The 20,922-nt window shown below is 39.3% G+C and overlaps 1 protein-coding gene across 10 annotated transcripts in view; it reads right to left on the bottom strand.

Annotated features, from left to right (window-relative positions):
* rgs3a (regulator of G protein signaling 3a) overlaps positions 1-20,922 on the bottom strand; it is a 112,908-nt gene that overhangs the window by 12,240 nt on the left and 79,746 nt on the right. For 9 of the 10 annotated variants that reach the window (XM_072372517.1, XM_072372516.1, XM_072372514.1 and 6 more), the window contains 2 exons: positions 19,499-20,482; positions 1,357-1,427 (listed from right to left, as the gene is read on the bottom strand). In XM_072372517.1, coding sequence (XP_072228618.1) covers positions 1,357-1,427; positions 19,499-20,482 — 1,055 coding nt within the window. Of the gene's footprint in view, positions 1-1,356; positions 1,428-1,609; positions 1,826-19,498; positions 20,483-20,922 lie in introns of those variants that run through there. The other variant, XM_072372526.1, reaches the window with a different exon arrangement.

Below are 20,922 nucleotides of genomic sequence, written 5' to 3'. Positions count from 1 at the left end.
GATGGGATCAAGATGGGAGGTCTATTGCATGCCAACTGCCAATAAGTGACTCCATAAGCAACTGTATGCTACCATTCAATCATCATAGTGACTAAAACCATTAATGTGGCTGTTGATGGCGATGTTGCAGCTTCATCTTGTCATAAGAATCCATACACAATAGCATGTTGGGACCTTTGCTGTGGTAATGCCTTTTTATAAACTCAATTAGCAAGGTAGTGTTTGTGTGTCATTTCTAATGACAACAAATTCTGTGGCAAACAGAAATAACCATGACTGATCATTACTGCAGCACGTTTTGTTCGGTAACACGGGATCAAATATTTCTTTACTTATATCCGTCTAGTGTGCTTCAAGGTATTTTTTAGCAAATGTTCAACCAAAAGGAATACAATTCTAGACTTTTGGAAACATAAATAGAGAACACTTTTTTATCATTGATATCAATTCTGTACATCTGGACAGCTTGTTTCATCAAATAAAGTTTAGCGAAAACCGTTTGCAGCCGCTGCCTGAATGACAACATACTCTCGACTCTCGACTCAAAAATAAAAAGCTGCGGAATTTTAATCGCTTAATCTCCCGTCTAACAACATGGCACAAAGAACAGCCTGAGCAAGGATGCAGGCCCACAAACAGCCACTGTTTAATTGCCCTCAATGCAAACAAAAAGGTGTTTTCCCCTTAATAGAGAGTGAACAGCTGATGAATCACTGAGGTGTTTAAGCCCATATCAGCCACAAACAAGCGACTGCATATCTTACCCCTCACACCTCTGAGAGCAGCACCCTGGGCATTTACCACTTCATTAAGAAGATGAAGACCACTATTACCTGATTAGCTTTAACTTTCACCTGCAACACACTCTGAGGTTGCAGGTGTATGAGCTGGAGGTACAACACAGACCATCTCATCATGGCCAAAATACTATAATATAATTCTAATTTCCAAATGCCACTGAATGTCCTAGAGTAAATGAGTCCATACATTGATGGTCCGTTAATCCCATGCTACACCCTTGCTAACACATTGTTGTGTAAAGTGCTGATGTCTCAGTCAACCTCCTCGAGTTGCAATAAACAGCATCATCCCACATCTAGTCAGACACATGGTATCGTTTGAAAAACAGTGGCTTTTAAAACAGGGTGTGAAACTGTTACCATGCTAATAATCCAATCAGCATGAAAATAAAGACTAATAGTTGAATAAAGTTTTCAGGACTAGCTCACTGTCATTCCCAATTCTCTTCCTCAAATTGGGCAAGTTGTGATTTAAACCATTATTCTTCTAAATGCTGCTTCTATGTGCGCACATTTTTGAGAGAGCGAAAGTGAAAATGATATTTTGAACACTTACAGATTCTTGGATTTCTTCTTCTTGGTTCCGTCAGGGCTGACCTCGCAGCTACAGGGGGATCCGGCACTCAGCTGAGGGGAGAGGAAGGAGAGGACACACTGCATCATTCACCCTCTACAATGAAACAGGGCCCTGAAGGCTCCTGCAGTATTTCAACTAGCTCCTACAGGCAACCTAGTCGGCTTTTTATCTAGTTAATCCTTGGTGTGTTCAGTTGAGATAGATTGAAAGGAGCCCAGAATGTAACACATACAGCAAGCCACCAGAATGATTAATCCACAGCAGCAGTCCACATAGTAAATTCCACAAAGCTCCTTGAGGTGTGTGTCTGTATCTTGCCCAATAAAACTGAGTGCATATAAAGCGACTGGTGTTTGTAAATGGTGAAAAACAAAGTAAGGAAAGTCTGTGCGAATGAGAGCGCGTGAAAGGCTACAGCTGTTGTTTCTGTTGGCCTCCAGCTGTGCCCCAGGCTTAAAGTGTTGAGCCAAGACCCCTGGTTTCACATTACACTTTCTGCCAACCCACCATTTTTATTGGTCAAGAGGAAAAAGGAAGTTGCTTCAGGGTGGTGAAGGGGTCATTCTCCACTAATCTGATGGTCTGAAGCTGCCCCATTGTATGTGTATGTGTGTGTGTGAGGCTCTAAATAATGAGCTATTGTATTACAGGAACATGCATTTAAATCTGAGTTAGTTACTGGCCACAGCTGGTAACACATGGTTTGTGTTTTCTACCACTGTGGGACCCAACTTGAGTTTCAACCTTGAGGGCGAGGTTGTTGATTTATTTTATTTTTACAAAGTGAGAACGTGTTGGCTGGCCTTCATATCTTCAATGTATTGTTGTGAGGTTAAAGTGATACTCTTCATCAAGACAATGACCTTCTCCAGACTTGTTGTGGGAACTTGATTTCCTCCAGAGGTACTGCAAAAGCTACACATGCTCATTATTTACCCTCTTTAATTCTACCGTCAGATCCCTTATTTACTGTTGGGAAGCAAAATAACTATCTAACTTCAAGCTGCATGGTTGCTGAGGGACTAATGCTTTTTTTTAGTTTCCTTTCAAGCCCAAAAGCCTTGATTCAAAAGATAAATTTTAAGCGCGATACTCCTTTAAAAGAAAAGCTTGCCATTTCCTAAAAAAATCTAATTTCCCTTTGAGATAAACAAAGTATTCTTTACTTTCTTTTAAAATAGGTTAACCTGTCAGTTTAAATTACAGCAAGTACAAAACTGTCGCTGCGAAAAGGGGTTTTTCAACATTATTATAACACAAAGGTGCTAATGTGTATGTGGAATTACTTTTGAATGATTAGCTGAGTGTGTGCATAGTAAGAATGGTCACATTGTATTTGTGAGGCTATTACTGCATTTAAACAATAATGCTGAGTCGTGTGAGTGCACATTCCCTGCACCCATTAATGTGGAGCCATACCCTGCTTGAAGCAGCTACCCAAACTGATATCCTGCTATGCTTTCACATTGTTTTTGTATCTACAACATTTTTAAATGATTGCAAGGAAAACTGTAGGGATAACCAAAAAAAAGCAAGAAAAAACATAGGGGGATATTTTGCCATAAGACTGCAGTATTTTGCTCCAAAAGAGATGCATTTCTGATTTCAGAATATAATGTCTTACTTAAAACTGATCATGAAAGTCATGAAAACAATCTTCTTTTTCCCCACTTGTTTTAGAAAACAAAACTCCATCTTACTCCAAGCCTGCTCCAACATCTGTGTTTGGATTGCTTTTTTTTTGTTATCTCCTCAGGTATCTGTCAGCAGGTTTCTGCACTGAAACTGCTCTTGTTGGAGATGTTTATTAGTCCTTGTTGAATGCTGATGTTGGTGAGTACAATGTGTTAATTTCCTTTGATCACCAATGCAGCATTTGAGACTTCAGCTTTCAGTCAGCTCATCAAGACATTTCCAGTATCTGTGATTGAATTTGTATAATCAAAGCCTTGATTACAGAGAGACTGTGTGTGCTGCAGCTTTCCTCTTCATAACCCCTTGAAGTTGTCATTGTAGGAAATGTACAGTAATGCATTTCCACAACAAAATATACTTAGAGGTGCTATTTGATGGTTACAAAGACCTGTCAAACTGTCCAGTGTGTGTTTGTGTTTGTGTTCTTTCTGCAATACAAGGTGGGTCAAGGTGTGGGGATATGTTTGTTTTTTTGTCATCTGCATGAGTTCTAGAAAAATACTGCATCCATTTTACTTTTCAGCTCAAAAAGGCTTTCATTTTGACATGACACAACTATTTCGTGGACCGAAAATAACATAGGTGTTTTGAATGTATCAAGCTATAATAAATCTAACCCCAAATCCACACTGTGACAACCAGCATCTTACATACTCATACGCAACACCAGTTTATACACTGTATCTCCTCAAGCTCCCATAAGTAAAGCTTATCATTATAAGTCATTGAGGTTCATGAGAGACATTAAAATATAATCATTAAACCCAGGAAGAAAAGCACAACAGGGAGGTCCTATTAACTATAACGCTTCTCCCTGAAACTATGCAAAACTACTGGGAAAAGATGCAGACTTTGCCCTGTCCAACCTGATGTCACGTGAGCCTTGACTACTAGGTTTCAGCATAATGAGATCCACCAAGCTTCACTAACAGGAAAATATGTGTGATCTGTTTCTGCCACAGATATTCTGTACAAAAGTTTGCAATCCAGTCACATTGATGATATCCAACAGTGGAACATGGGGGAAAAAAGAAAAAAGAAAGAAAAGTCATGGCTAAAAATAGATCATAAAACAGAATTGTTAATGAGACCTGAAAGGCTCGAAGATAAAAGGTATTACTTTCCCCCTCCTGCCTCCCCGACACAGCGCCATCAACGCCTCACAGCAGAGACACAAGCTAAGATGCATGACTTTACCTCACCAATTGAAATGCATTTCATACAGAAACTAGCTTCCATTTAATCGGCTTTCACAAAAATAAAAGAAATCAGACAAATATAATAATATGTATTATTTAAATGATACAACAGTATTTGATCAGTGACTGACATAAGCCTGCGAATCTTTGCTTGTAGCATCTGTTGTGACCTAAAAGCTAAAAGTTTTCAGAGACTTGATTAGTCCTGCACCTGAGCTTGAATGAATTTTAGCCCAACGCTCGCTACAGCTTTGATGTTGAGGTTTTTTTTTTTTCCTCAGATGTGTGTCTCACTGTACATATGATCTTTTTCAACAACATTTTCATTGGATTTAATCCAGGACTTTGACTCCAAAAAGATTACTTTGTTCCCCTATATCCATTCTTTGACTTATTGTCTTGCTCCATGACCCATTTTCTGTTTCAACCCAATTTCAATAATGTCCTGATTGTGGGTTCATGCACATTAATTTTAGCCTATGTCAGAAAGGCCTTTCAGTTGCTTAAAGGTTACACTGGTTTTATTATTCATCTTGCTCTTGGAGTGGTCCTAGATAGCCAAACCCTCCTGGGGAGGGTAACAATGGTCTTAAATTCTGTCCAGTTGTGCACAGTCTGTGTGACTGTGTGAAGTCCAAACTTTTTATGGATGGTTTTGTAAACTTTTCCCGCCTGATGAGCATCAAAAGTCTACTCAGAAATCTCCTTTGTTTCTTCAGTGGTACATTTAAACCAATATACAGTGGGAAGATTAGACTTTTATGCATCTCTGTTCTTTAAATAAAACAGGACATTAACTCAGAGGCTGATATGCCCACAGCAATGTGATAATGGACAATTTTCTTCAATAAATCTATGACCAAGGATTTTAAATTTATCCCTTATTTTACACAATGGGTACTCCTTATTCACCTTCGGGACTTGTGCCAAAAGTTTTTTAAGTCACACTCGTGCAGAAATCTAAGAAGATTTTAAATGTTTCACCAGCTTTTAAGCATCATTGCTGCTCCAGTCAGTTTAGAGCTGCGAGATCTGAGTTGCATGACAACGTGTAAAACTGTCAATTCCATTCGTGCAGTTTTTGATTAAATGAAAAAGTCCAAGGAAATGTCAGCATTACAGGGTTATTCTAAAGTTTCTAGTTTCCTGTTTTCTCTGGCTGTCAGATCACACCCTGACCCCAAGCACACAAAAGAGACTCACACCACACCGCGTTCACCCACACAGCATAGCACTGGTCAGTGATGTGTAAAAAAAAACAAAAAAAACCTGGGTCTTTCCTAAAAATAACTTTGGTTTCTGTGTGTGTTTCTCAAATGCTTCTCTGAAGACAGTAAGAGCACACAGAGTTTGCCAAAGACCACACAACGATATGCCCCCCTACGGCTTGAGATGAAGAAGTTGACACAGTGTTACAGTATAGCTGTACAGATACACAGACATAGGTTGGACAGGCTACATGTGTGAAGCACACGTGTCTTTGGAAATCCTATGATCAGACACGTTACTGGCAGTGCTGAAACCAGTTCTTGAATATATTTGCAGACCCATGCATATGTGTATTTTGGGCCTGGTGTTCCCTGATAGGACAGCAGAAAAATGTCTTTCTCTATCTCAACAAACGGCACATTCTTTAGTTGCGCTGCACTAACAAACACATTAGAATGATATTCTCAGCGCAGCTTAAGAGGCATTCTTGACCCCAGTCAGGCCAGACTCCAAATCCTCCACCAGCCTAAAACCCAAGAGGTGCATCAATGAATCTGGTCATTGTGTGTTTAAACTTCTCACCAAACCCTGCTGCTTTTCTACATCAGCCCTCCCTGAGGCTGCTTCCTTCCTTTTCATTCCCCCACTTCTTTGTCTTTTCAAAAACAAATTGACAAGCTGGCGTCTGAACAATGTTATGGGGATCCAGACAATCTCCTTCTCCATTTAGTTAAGCCTTAGATTGGTGCTATGTGTTAAAGCCTAGTTTCCTGGCATTGTGTGGCTTTGCTACGTGTGTATTTATGATGGCATCTTCCAAACTGGTGTCATGACCATGCAAAGGACTTGATACCACTCAGCTTTAAGATGAACACAACTTCTAATAGTAATTAGCCACCTGCTTTACAGCTTTGAAACATTTTGGGCTGCCAAAACCCTCCCACAAATAAATTCTTAAGAGACTAAATTAACTTTACAATTTGTGTGCATCTGCTTTTCACAAAATGACAAAAGAAAAGCTTAATAATAGACTTAACTAAAACCACATATAGATCAGAGCATTAATGTTACAAAGTGCAGATTTTGGGGGAAATTTGCTACCACGCTATTTACTAAAACAGACCCTATTTTCAGTCAAAATTGCATGCACCATCTGAAAAACTTGGCTCATATTGTGCAGATTGTCAAATAATTATATGCTGTCACAAGCATAATATACATATATCAAAAATCAGAGCTCCCTCCTCCCTTCTTTCCCTCCTTAACCCTCTAACCTCCTGAGTTAATGACAAATTCCACCTGTTTTCAGGCTAATAATTTGACAACACGCAGTCAGCAGACAAAAGAGGCCACAGGGTGAGACATGAGTCACAGTCAGTTTATTACCTCTCAGGGTTTTAGCAAGACACATGTTAACAGCTCATTAGGCTGCAGTGTCCATCATAGCAAAGTTTTTATTACAGCAAAAGGAAAAAAAACAGAATCCCTTTTTTTTTTTACCAAGTGAAATCAGTTGGGTCCACATTTTATCATCTTTCTTCAAATAGGATATTACTTAAGAAAATATAGTGAGAAAATGTCCAAAAGATCGGAGAACTGAAGAGCTGCTCTAATATGCTTCTCTCAACACAACACAGTTGCTTGAAACTGATTTCTAAATGTTTTTTTGGGGGGGATGAAACCCCAGAGACTACATTTATTACACACTGAAGCTTTTGTGTTTTTTTCCCCCTACAAAAATACGCTTTTAAAACAAATTCCAGACACACTGATGATGCATAAACAGTCAAATAATGTGTGTAGCACATAAAGATGTCTTGATCATTTGAGAGAAGACCTAAAAACACTAGAAAGGTTTCAAAGAAAAGACAGTTATTGCTAAATAGTGAAATATAAATGCTGAAAAGAAGAAATTTAACATTATACATCTGAAAAAAAAGGTTCAGGGTTTCAAGGCTGTCAGTTGCTTAAAAAAATTAGAACTATGAAACTATGAAAAAGAAATGTATTTATAGTTGCAACGTCCCTGAAGTGACTCTATCAAAGATCCTTACACTAACCAAAAACATGTTTAACTTGCAAATTTAAATTCTTCTTTGCCGGTTCAGTGTTAAAGGTGGGTATTTACATAGCCAGAGAGCAATAAGATACAGCTTGCTACTTTTGGCAATTACATGGCCCTGAAAATGTCTGCACTTCTTGTCGAGCCAGAAAGCTGAAAGAAAATAGGAGACATAAAAAAAACAGAAATAAAAAACAGACCCGACTCCCTCCAAGAGACACTGAAGAAACAATAGACATTTTATATGAGCCAGAAAACACAACTGTAAATATAGAAAAAGACTCAATACAAAGGCCCAAACTGATGTGAAACAAAGACAGAAAATAAACCACAAAACTACGCCGCGGGAGATCATCAGATAATAAAATAGTCTTTCACAAAGCTTCACAAAATGTATTCGTAGAGATTATCCTTTTTCCTTCAGCCCGACATTTTTCCCACAGCTCATTTTACAGGTTGTTTGATATCAAAAGCCTTGAGATAACATTCCTGATGTGTTTTGCAACTATATTTTCTTTCATGTGTGATTACATAACTGTTTAAGTGCCATTTTACTTTTTTCTTTTTCCATTGTTTCAAATGTCACAGGAAATATTTGTCCAACTTCCTTTGCAAATAAAAGGAAATTTGCCGGTAAAATAAACTTTTGGTTGTGCATGTGGCTGCATGATTGTGTACTGATTGTATATGAGTGCATATTTATGAGAAAGTGCGACACGTAATTGGTCGGCAGATGCTATCTCAGAGTAATGTTGTACCATGAGAAAACTACAATATTCAGAAACTTCTGAAAATGAACCATAATATACAGACAGGATGCCGACTCATTCCTGTTCAAACTTTATAATAAAAGCGAATAAAATAGCTGCATTGTTTGCAAGTTTGTGTGCGCGGGTGAGGATGTGAGATTTTTAATACAGAAAGAGAGGGAGCACAGGCTATGTGTGTGTATTCTGTGCTGAATCTGACCTTCTCCCGTGTCCTGTTATTCAGCACCTCTAAGGAGATGGCTGCTTCCCGTATAAGTACTTCCTATGTCACAGGATGTTGATGAACAATGCTGGTGCAGCGTCACTACACTGAAACTGCTCTGAAAAACTGGCAGGTTGCTCAGCCCTGGAACTAATGCTACTCAATTAAAATGTTATTCACATTTTCTGACCAGCAAATGACCTTTCTTTTTTTTTTTTGGGGGGGGGGTTAAATAGCCGCAGTTATTTCCAAAACTGGCACTTATGCACTAACAGCCCACAAGGAAAACCACTGCCCCAATGATTCCCAGTATGGAGCTGCCACATTAAAGCGAACCATAAAAACTGATTCCATCCAGGCTTCTGCTTGCAGGTAAGTTCAACCTCTTCAAAGCAAGATCTCCTGCTTTTTTCTTCCCTTTAAAGTGGGTAAACATTGAAGACCACACATCGCAGCAAGCATCTTAAATGAGCGGGAACAAACAGAACTAGATAGGCCTATATGGAATGACATCGTCTGACAGGATCAACATACAGTTACAAGTTACAGCTGTGTAATCCACTCATCACATTCTTGGCACCATGGCGACACAGTCACCGGCCCTCACTGGGTTGGCTTATGTCATTGTTTTGCAAAAGCTACATTTCACATACACCGACACATAAGGCCGGTATTTGACTGTCAGGCTCCCCAGAGACCAATGTAAAAAAATTCTGTTTTTTTGGTGTGAAAAATACCACCTTGCTAGGGATGGAGGCCTGAAAGAGAGACATGGATATGTGTTTAAAACATTTTACCAGAGTTTTCTGAGCCGTCCTTGCTAGCTCTCAAAAGCCAGCGAACACAAAGGACACTGTCACTTAATATCATGACTCATCCTCCCTGAATGTTATTTCAGGATGCACCTCATGAACTCCATGTGGGTGAAATCTAAGGAGGAGTTGTGTAACTTGCATTGGGTTTCACAGTTCAAACAAAGAAACATAAGAAGTCATCATGCTGACCCTGTAAATTATGATATATGCATTTCTTTTATTTTTCCATGCTCTTGTCAATTAGCTTTTCCTTTGCTCATTTATACTGACGTGATGCACCATAGCGCCATGTCTGCTATCAAAAAGCAACCTTACATCACAGAGGTAGATGACATTTTTCACAGTCCCAATTGTCTTTTATGCACAAACATCAACACAACTCTATTCCCAACTCCGTCGTGTCAACAACTTCTGCCCTCACTCCGCCTCCGTACCTTACAAACGGACGATGATGAGCACTGTGAAAGAAGCTAATTTTGCATACGACATACACCCTCTCATGGAAACTCTCCCTGATGGCAGCAGCCTCCTCCAGCAGAACACACTGCAAAAAATTCTCAGATACTTTTTCACCTATCATATAGTATCTTTGCACTACTCTCCATTGCACAATTGTCATTGCACTACTGTTGTTAGTACATAAAGAATTATACTTAAGCACTAATATTTACTAAGAACAGAATAAACTAAGCAAATACAGAATAAACTTTCTTTTTTTCTTATTCGTACAAACATATAAACTATCTTTATGCTTGTATAGAGAGCTAAGCTAACCGGGGTCAAATTCCTTTTACGTGTGCAGATACCTGGCCAATAAACCTGATTCTGATGAATATTCTCAACTAGATTCAAATGGGCGTAGCTGATCCACACATGCTCTAAAGTTCCCTCCTTTTGCACCTCTTTGTAAAAACAGTGATTCCAGATTATGCTGCTCTCATTCACATATTTCTCAGTTTCTTTTGTCAGACTGCTAAACAGAAATCAGAAACTCCGCCCATCCATTTCCTATGGATGGGGGGGGGGGAATGAAACTATCGGAATCAGAAACTGTGACTGAAAATTAGCTATATGTCAACAAATGGTCGCTTAAGGCATTTCTAGACCGCTCAATCGAATCGTCATCTGACAAATTCACCATAAACGTCACTTACCAACAACGTCTGAGCAGTGAATTCAGCTATAGTTACATATGTGATGATCTTCCCCAGATAAAGCTTGAAGTGGCAAAATGTCTTCCTAGTTTACGTGCACAGTCAACAACGTTGTGGCGTCAGACATACTTTAGTCAATTACTCAATCTTGCTCTAGTGCATGTGTAATGGGACAAGGAACGGTGGTCCAGTCAAATGACAGTCAAGCTGGAACCGTAGCTCAACTCAAATAAGCATGCAACCTAACTGACTGTCACACTTATTTATTACTGAAACATGGGGCTGATGGCCAATGCTACTGATCCCTGCAGACAGTTTTGCCGACCTGAACTCTATGTAATAACACTTATGATTACTACGGTAGTTAAAGAAGTGGTGTGTTGTGATGTTCAAGTGTTTGGTTGATTAACAGTTAGCTGCCATAAAAGAAAGAATCATTTCAGGGAAAGAAGTAGATCAGAAAAATATGTCAGTATTTCGGAGCATGAGGACAATTGCAACAAATAAGATTCGGACAAGGATAAGATAAAAATAAGGATCGAGCTTCCCCTCCTAAAGGACATAAACAGCACGTTATAGTCATGGAATATCTGACTTTGCTTTTGGCCTTAAATTGTGCCGTGACCGACTAAATCAAAGCATCTGTTACCTGTGATTATAAAGTCTCAGGTTTCAGTCATCACTGACTTTGTTATGTGATGTAAAATGAAAGACTTGTTTTATAACAGGATAATAGAATTACTAAATTGTATAGAATTAATGAGTCTGTTTCAGTGTCAGACTAAATTGGTTTTATGGTTAATTACCAGAACACCAGTAGTGTATGATTGAATGTAAAACCACAGTTTTTGTGACCACCCAGCAGGAAAAACTCAGAAAAAATGACAGAAAATGGCCCTCCATTCCAGGGAAATTGATGATTTCATAACACAAAGAGTGTACTTTGATTTCTGTGTTTCTACTTCCAAGGCTGCTTGTTACCATGACCCTGTTTCCATCCTGTGAGGACAGCATGTGTGCTCCCATCATCCCACAAGCACTGTTCACCCTGACTTCTGCCTCCTGGGGAGTGTAAGTGAGAGCGTGTTTCTCTGTTCGGTTTCTGCGTGTGCCGCTACACACTTACATGTGTCTATAATTCAAACCTGGCAAGGTCTATGTGCTGATGCAAAACACTTAGCTGGCATGCATACGAATCACTCGCTGTTCTTGCGAGCTCACTGGCTGTCCTTCTTCTTTTTTCTTTTTTTTACCCAACAAGAACATAACAGACCAAAACATTAAGTTCTCCAAAATGTGTCCTTCACACTCTGCAAATTACATCCTAAAATGAGAATAGGTCTTCAGAACTAGGTCTTCGGGACATCAGATCCTGAGATTGGTTGGATGTTGATAAAGGCTGATCTTACAAAACCTTTAAGACGTCATTTTAGACAGTTATGAAAATGACAATCAAAAGTATTTCCTTTTTAAAAGAATACATCTAAGACTTTTCTTTACAAGTGTTCACACGAATATTATGGCTACATTAAATATTATAACCTTCATTACTGATGTAGACCATTATCATTATTTTCATAAGAAAAATCCACCTGTGATGGTATTTCCTTGCAAATAGAGAAACGTGATCATTTGATAAAAACTGCTTGCTGGAGTTGGTTGTGCATCGTGTCGTCTTTTCAAATTTGCTCAGTATCTTTGAACATCTAGAGGCTGCAAGTCATAGTTGTGCGTATGTGTGGGCATATGCGAGAAACCATCAACTGCATTCAAATTTATATAAACATTTCCTGACTCAGCCAAACAACTGACCTGACAACGAGGGCTTCAAACACCTTCAACACACACACAGTATGCAGCTATGAAAACAAGAGGCCTTCTGGATCGTTTCTCGGATTCGCCGAACGTCACAAGAGGGCTGTTTTATGCAAGTGGCTAAGTGACTAAGGTGGGCAGGGAGCATGGGTTTGCTGAAAAGATCCCAGCCGTGACGTGCCTTGACATCAAGGCGTCATGTCTTACGACAGAAAGACATCATCAGAACTCTGAAGTTTGTATTTAAAGGTCGTAGTTGAAATATAGATCACTGACAGTAACTGCAGCATATTGCAAAATGCAAATTCCTGCATTCTGCATCCTTGTGCTACAAGTGATGTCCCTGTTGTGCCATGTTAACCATCATCTGTATTTGCTTGGTTTAACCTGCTAATCAAGACCGAGACATACTTTGTTTCATAGTTTCCAGGTCTTACCCTTCTCTCTGTATATTCCTCATGAGGAGCAGAACTCCTGCACAGTCGCACATTTTGTGAAATGTCAAGCATTCTGTTATAGTGTGGATACTATTACAAAGCTTGAGCCAAGGAACTGAGGGGGTTTAATTCAGTGTTTGAATATTTTGCTTCTTTGCTCAACTGGAACACAACCAGGGTGAAATTATTTTCTTGACAGCTTTTCAAAGGAAGCTATTATAGCTAGTTCACATTGTATAATAGTACCGTGACACATAATTGATGGAAACAGCACGGTATGTTCCCACAGTCCTTTGCATGCAGTTTACTGCAGTAAGTAACTATTCTAGAATTTCATTAAAACCACTGACTAATTACAAACAGAAACAACAATTATTGCAAATAAACAGGTGGAATGCTAGTTTCATTAGCATAGGATGAGCTAGCCTTTGTGGTGGGGATTTATTGGAGGGAATAAGTTCACATGCAGCCCACTGAGGGTTTTAGCTGCAGTGAGGAAGAGCATGACAAAGAAAGAACACGGGTACAAAGTTGAATGTTTTTTGGCCACGAGGGAGCTTCTCTGACCAGAAGGATTAGGAAGCTATTGTGAGAGAGTTCTCAATTTTACCAAGACAAACAGGTTTCATTGCAGGGGGAAAATAAAGTTTCACTTTGTTCACACAACAAATGTGTAAATGTAACATTGAAGTTATTGCTGAATGATCATCACAGTATCAGAACTATCAACTCTGTTTTTCCCTTTACTACTATGCTCCCTATCTATTGAGCCAGATCGTCCAATATTCTTGTATCTTGCCAGGTTTCTGTCCAAAATGTATTCCAAATGTTACCAGAATTCTTCAAAAAAACTTTTGATGCTAACATCTGCACATACCTTTCCTTAAATGTTAAGTAGTTATTGAAATTGGAATAATTGATATAAGTGTTTACAAATGTAGAAGAGGAGAGAGCAATACGATTATATCATTTAGTGCTACTAAAACTTTAAAGAAAGGAAAATGTGTGTGTTGCAACACGTTTATTACTGACTCTTCCAGCCTTTTGTTGCATCGGTCCAGACTTTTATGAAACGTGTTGGTTGCATCAGATTAAAGCTTTCATTTCATGAAATAGTGAAATGTCTCATGATACAACATCTGATATATTTTCTATGTTCTATTGTTAAGAAAATATAGGTTGTGAAAAGCGTCAGCCGGAGATTGTAAAAAGTCAGCCTGGGACAGATTCTGACCATTTCCAGAGTTAGTATTACCAAATGAATGTTAGCAAACAAACTGCTGCAGATGGAAACCACTGGCTGTTTGTGTGTGTAAATATGTGCTGTCTGTGGGTGAGAGGAAGTCAATACGACATATCTTCTCATGAAATACTAATACAGTTCCAGCCAAGGTTGTAAATAACAAGGATGGAGAGAACTGAATGGGATAAGGGAGATGGAATGTGAAAGGACCACTTGGCTGTGTGTTGTTGTGTTATGTCTATTGGTTATGTGTGAAAGCACAGCTTGTAAAGGAGTCACTGATGTGCATCTTTGCAAATTAAACAAAGATGAAACTTTGTTTAGTCTTTTAGATCCTAAAAGGTGGATTTCGTAATATATATGTAAATGTAGAGCCACAGGTTACGTCTTATCTGTGCTGTGTTGTGCTGGGCTGTATATTACAGAGAATTCCACTTCCTTTTAAGCTTTTAGAGGAATAATAATAGAAAAAATTTTGAGAGAATAACAGCAATCTTTCTGGAATCCTCCAGGCAACACACAAGTTCCTGCAGATTTCCCAACAAGTGACAAGAATTCCTTCCTGAGTGATAAGCTTCTGTCTTACATAACTACTTTCTCCATTTTGGGCAATCTTACATACCATACACAGTACCGCCCTTCGTAATGTGCTGGGACTCTTTGTGCATCATTAAAATGTTTAGATGTGAAGTAAACACCACAAACTGAAAAACATTAACTCCTGTAACATTTTTGTCAATAGATACGCTGGTGACTGGATGTTGTGTTGATGCTCTGAACATTTGTCCAGTTCCCTCAGTAAATATTTACATGTTACTTATTTAGCATTTCACTGGACGTATCCAGTCTGGCTGCCTTGTGCGTGGATTTGAACTCTGAAGCCTTTTTTTCGTTCCATCCAGACCAATTAGTGCTAAATCAAAAAGAAGCAAACCCACTTGTTTGCCAACAATCATGTTAACTTAAAGGGTCGAGTGCTGTCAGATGGTTCATGCTCATTCTGAACGTCCCAGTGGCAAATCACCTGTGTGGTATCTATTTCATATCCTGACAAAACACTTGAGATGAGACTGGCACTCATTAATACTAAGTATTTCAAACGGTTTCCAGGAACCTCTTATAGGGTTGATTCAGTGAAAAACAAACTATTATTAGGTCTGATCTTGTGTTCTGACCCATGTGAGGCAGGCATTACAATTTTGATATCAACAAGTACTGCGCCAATCACATACTATGACCTTTTAGCTAATATTAGATAATCATGTGCGTTACAGCCTCGGGAATGATGAGAGGTCGGCATTAATAGGTTTGTCCTGCAAGGCTGCTGAGGGCCTGCTTAACATACAGCGGAGGCATTTACTGATGATTTGATAATACACAAAGTGATTTTAAAATGGGGCTCTTATCATGTTGAAGTTGTGGTAAATGTTTGCTTTGCTTATCACAATGCAGCATTTAGAGGAGGTCAGAGTGGCAGAGGGTGCTCTCTACTCTGAGGGTACACTACTCAAAACATGTTATTCTGAACGCTCATTTATGTGTACTTAGCCTTAAGTACAAAAGGTGGCTTTACAAGGTAAAACACACAGTAGTATTGCTAATACATATAGTACTGTATTAACATTGGACAAACCAGACATGTAAATTTGCACAAACAAATAGTATAACAAAATTATGAAATGTACTGTTTGGATAGGTGTATGTGTACTATATTTGGAATCTTCCCTGTTTGTGACTTAACTGAACATTTCCAATTTAGACCCAAAAACAATCATTCATTTTACTTTCAAAAATAACTTCAGCTTCACAGCAGCATAAAGTTTGTTTAATAATGCAAGGGCCAAATTGTCTGCTTGAGTACTGGATTTTTTGGTGTTCTTTAAGCCAAAAAAGAGACTATATTTCCCTTATAGTGCCAGTGTTAAATAATGTTGATCCAAGGAAAAATAATACAACACAGCAAGTAAATGCTGTGCCACCTCATTTGCAATTTATTTCGGTTCATTCCTTGCAAGAAAAAACATTTTCACATCAGCTCTATGGTGACATTAGTTCTTACAATCATTTTGAGGTGTATGTTGTGTCGTGTCAGGCTACACGCATCTCTATGGGTGTAATGAGCCAATTAGCATACCTGTTTTAAGTCTTAATACATGCAAACAATTTTTTTTTAAATTACACTGTATCTACCACAGCATATCCTCGACACAACACAGGTACGTAAGCATTACAACCGGCAGTAAACACATTAAAATTGTTTCCCCAACGCCGGCAAAGACAGCTGATATTTATCCACATTTCAAACAAGCATTTAGGTCCCATAAACAAAATGTTTTGCCTACTTAAGAAAAGAGCTCTAAGTTAGATCCATCCATGTATGACACCGCAACAACGTCGGAAAAAAAGGAAACTGACTGTGTAACTTTTGGGAAAAGAGGATGGATTTGAGGGCTTACGGCTCGATGAAAGCTCGGCTCATTGGTCTGATTGGAAATAACAAGCAGTGGTTTAGTCTCATGCTGCCATGCATGGCATGCTTCTTGTCACCTTGTGATGGAAATAAGATTTTTTTTTTCTTTGTTTTTCTATCATTCTCAAATTTTCAATGCGGCTGTATCAAGAAATCACTGGAATATCTTATTGCGCCAAGGCCTCTATTTCTGTAACTTCCATTTCAGTTACTTAGCTTCATTTAATGGAGTCATTAGGGTGCATTTAAGAGATTATTAACAGCAGATTTCAAGCTGTACTTAACAAGGTGACAAATGATATCCTGCATAATCAGGTTTGACTCAAAGATAAGACCCGAAACCTGTGCGCTACACCACAGACGGGCCCCTGCTTTGTTCTAAGAGATTTGGGTTTATAATACCACCTGCAAGGCATATCATTTGAGAAAATTATTACTGATTAATCATTACTACTTCAGTTTTACTGAAATTGCATATGGCAGATAACACTGTATAATTGATAAATTAACTTTTTGGGGACAAATAACTTTATAATAATCTTCTTTTTAAATTACAGACACTTTTTTTTCTCTTTAGTGACAAAGAGCAATAGTTGTAAGCAGTAAGCAAGAGAAATCTCTTAGTCAAACAAGCTGACATTCATTTTCATGAGCTGCTCTCTGTCGCTCCATGCATTTGATGATAGGCCACTAAAAACATCAAGTGAGAAGAAAAAGTGCAGAGCGGAAAGAAAGACAGGACCAGAGCTGGTGCCATTTAAAGGCCAAGTAAACACTGCAAGAGAAAAAAAAGAGATGACAGAAAAGGCTTCTGATACTGAAGTGGTGGGAGATGTGTACACCTGTGTGTGGCACTCATAGCGCAGTCGTGATTCCCGATGTTACAGTTTCAAACCAAAAGCTTCCAGTAAAGATGTATAACCAATAACAACTTGTGCTGCATGGATCCAGGGGGAAAACATAGTCAAGCATTAATGAAGTCATTCACATGGTAAAAATAAATGGTCACATGTAAGAGAACGTTATATAAATATGCTTTGAAGACTTGAAAGAAAAATCTGTGAACTCAATTCAAAACAGTCCAAAAGTCTTAAAAAAATAAAGGATCTTGATGCCAGATTACACTGTGTCTCCACATCTGATTGTAATTGGCAGAATATTAGATTTACTTTGTGCTAACAATATCAATGTTCTAATTATAACTAGATAAAACATTCATCAAAATACAATAATAGAATATTTGACATCCAACGGTTTTAAACAACCTTTTAAGAATCTACATTGTTGAGGTTACTGCTGGTTTGTCATTTCGTGCTTAGTTTTTTTTTTAAATAGTTTGAAAAGCACATTTTTGTATTGTAACAAAAGTCCAATGTAACACCTGATTTTAATCAGACTGCTTCTTGCTAGAACTGTCTCACACTGAAAACCAACAAGCTCTGAACGGTTTGCCGACAATACAAAATAACTTGAGAATGTGCGTGTCAGTGCACTTTATGGGTGACCTAATTAAGTTCTCCTGCTCAGTGGTCAGGCACAGACACATAGACACACACTCACGCGTCTCTTCACCTTGAGATGTCGCAAGATTTATGAACGGCTCATTTTAAATAACGGAAACAAAAGCCTGAAAGGTACCGTGTCCATGACGCCAATAGGTAGTAAAATTACCCTTGAATCTGCCAAGAGCAACAGGCTCCAGCTCTGTCTGCTGCATTCCTCCACTGCACAGTGCAGACACACTGCCATTTAAGGCTGCTAAGTGTGCTGACAGAATTGTGGAAGAAGAGGCAGATAAAGAAGAGCAGCACTTCTGATAGTTTGTGATGATAAAAGAAACACTTGGTTTTCTCTGTCACCTGTCTGTCATTAAGAGCCAATCAAGTTCCTGTACCACTGTCTTTTTCTTTTATTGTTTGTTTCGTGAAAGCATACTTAAAATATGAGTGAATTATGTAAGATATAACGGCAAAGCTGATCATTTGTCTGTGTTCCAGTTAGATTGTGATTGACCAAAGGGAATTATACAACATAATGCTGCACCGATAAAAAGGACAACATGACTCGATAGGATTTCTCAGTTTCATATCTCAACACTGCTCAAAAGAAGAAAAGTTGTGTGGGACTGCTGGACAAGGAAAAAGTGATGCATACTTCCCTCTGCTGGACAGGGACAACAACTACCACCCGCATGCAGCTCAACTGAGTGTACAAAGCATAAAATCCTTCCTTTATGGCAGGATTGTCTTTAATTTGTGAATTATGATGTCATTGATGTATGAAGTGCTGTTCGTAACAACGACTAACTAAACTGAGCCTCTGTTTTTGCAATCATAAAGCAAAAAATTATTCTATGAATTAAAGTAGCAATTAAAATATACCGTCGCATCAGCCATGATTTCACAATAACTCTAAATCTGCTACTACTGCTGATGTCTTAAACTAAACATTAGTGTGCAGAACAAACAATACATAATTCTTGCTAAATCAAATTAGTGTAACGTGGCTTTTCCACAGTAAATTTGTAAACTTTGACTCATCTATGCATTATCATGAAGTAACATACTTCAAATTGATTAGCTTCTTTAATAAGTTAATGTCTTCATTTCAGTGCAGTGTTGTACTATGGGCTGTTTATTGTACCACTGTGAAAGAGATATGAGTTTTGCATCAATATCTTCACGCCATCATTTAGCAATGCATCCACTGAGATTTAAATGCATAGTCAGATATTTAACCACACTGTTTAGATGACAGATAGTGCTGTATATTTAGACACAAGCCTGCACTTATATCACAAATTATGTTGCACGGCCAGTATAGAAGAATATGCGCCCTCTCTATGTATTTGATGTTTTGCAAATCTCTATGGTAGTTTGCATTGAATGCCTTGTACTTTCCCCATTTTACCACTTGATGTCACTCTTTTTACACAAACGGAGGTGTTAAGTCACTCAAGCAATAGTTCAAGAGATGTTGCCATTAAGCTGGGACGCAAATATTGAAATGCCCCAAGTCCTATTGTGGATCGAAAGTGTGAAGTAGCTTACCTTCCTCCCAGAGAACAGCATACACAGCTGATGCATGGACCCTCCATTCTTGGTCAGCTCTTTCTTCAGAGTTTTGGGTGATGGGAGCGTCCAGCCGCCCTTGTGGTGCGCCCCCCCAGCCTCCAGGCAGTTGATGGCATTGTCGGAGGTGAAACAGGTTTGACGGGGGTCCTGCAGGAGGCTGCCTTCACTGTGTGTGCGCCGGCGGAGAGAATTCTGCACACTGAGCCCCCCTCCTCCATGCTTCTCACAAGTGGCACCCTCAACCATGCTACGGCGTTTGCTATCACTCCGCTGTAAGTAAGCATCATCACTGTCATCTTCGTCCTCCTCCTCCTCTGACTCATCATCTTCGTCCTCATCATATTCTTCTTCGTCCGTGTTGGGAGAGGAGAGGGCGTCTGCGCTAAAAGAGCGATCAAGGCGCAGCTCAGGGATGACAAATGAGGATGAGGAGGAGGAAGGGGGGGCGTTGGTGTCAGGTGGCTCTGAGACATTGTCCTCATCAGTGTTTGACACCGCCAAGTTTGAGTTGATCTCCTCTTCATTCCTCTTTCTTTCTTCCTCTCCTTCTCCATCTTTATCCCTTTCTTCACTTCCTGTGCTTTCTCTACTGATTCCATCTTCCTCTTCTTCCTCTAATTTGTCCTCTTCATCCTTTCTCTCTCTCCACATGTCCATCTCGTGCCCCTCGATACTCTTGGAATCCTCACCTTCTGTGGACGGAGGTGGTGTGGGGGGCACCTTGTGTCGCTCCTCGGATCCCACCAGACCTCCAAGAGGCATGTAGACCTCATCCAAAGGGGTGAGTGGCTCTGAGGGGTGAGGGCTGCCTAGTGTTGGGGGCTCTGAGGGGCTGGAAGGATAGAGGCTACTGTCCTCGCCTTCTGGGCTGTGCGTAGGCATGTGGAGGAATACACCTCCCCGGTCTCCTCCTCCTCCGCCCAGCTCACAAGAAGGGGCATCCACCTTAGGCTCCAACATCTAAAAGAGGCCACAGAAAGAGACAAAGGAAGAAAACAGGTTGTTAAATCCCTCAGGCCATTTAATGCACATGTACACGTACATGTGTTGAACATGTTTTAACTCTGAGATTTATTTTGCTACCAAGAACAAAATTTGGTTTAGAAATATGTCTTTCAAGCTATACATTGATGTGATCAGAGTAGACAATATTGACGTATTTTGAGAAGGTCACAATGTCAGTTGAAGTGATGATAGTCCTGCCATGACTAATAGACTGATGGTAATGCAGCCCATCATGGCCCAGTTGCTCTGCCTGGAGGGGATGAGGACTGATATCCCAGATACAACCGTGGCATCAATGAAAGAATAAAAGCAAAACCAAACCAAAACAAAATCTGATATGACGTATAACACAACCACAAATTGTTGCTAAGTTTTGTTCCCAACATCTCCTCATG

The sequence above is a fragment of the Leuresthes tenuis genome, unplaced genomic scaffold, assembly GCF_036924035.1.
Source record: "Leuresthes tenuis unplaced genomic scaffold, fLeuTen1.0.hap1 SCAF_19, whole genome shotgun sequence".
NCBI classification, from domain to species: domain Eukaryota; kingdom Metazoa; phylum Chordata; class Actinopteri; order Atheriniformes; family Atherinopsidae; genus Leuresthes; species Leuresthes tenuis.
This window is presented reverse-complemented; position numbering and strand designations above follow the sequence as displayed.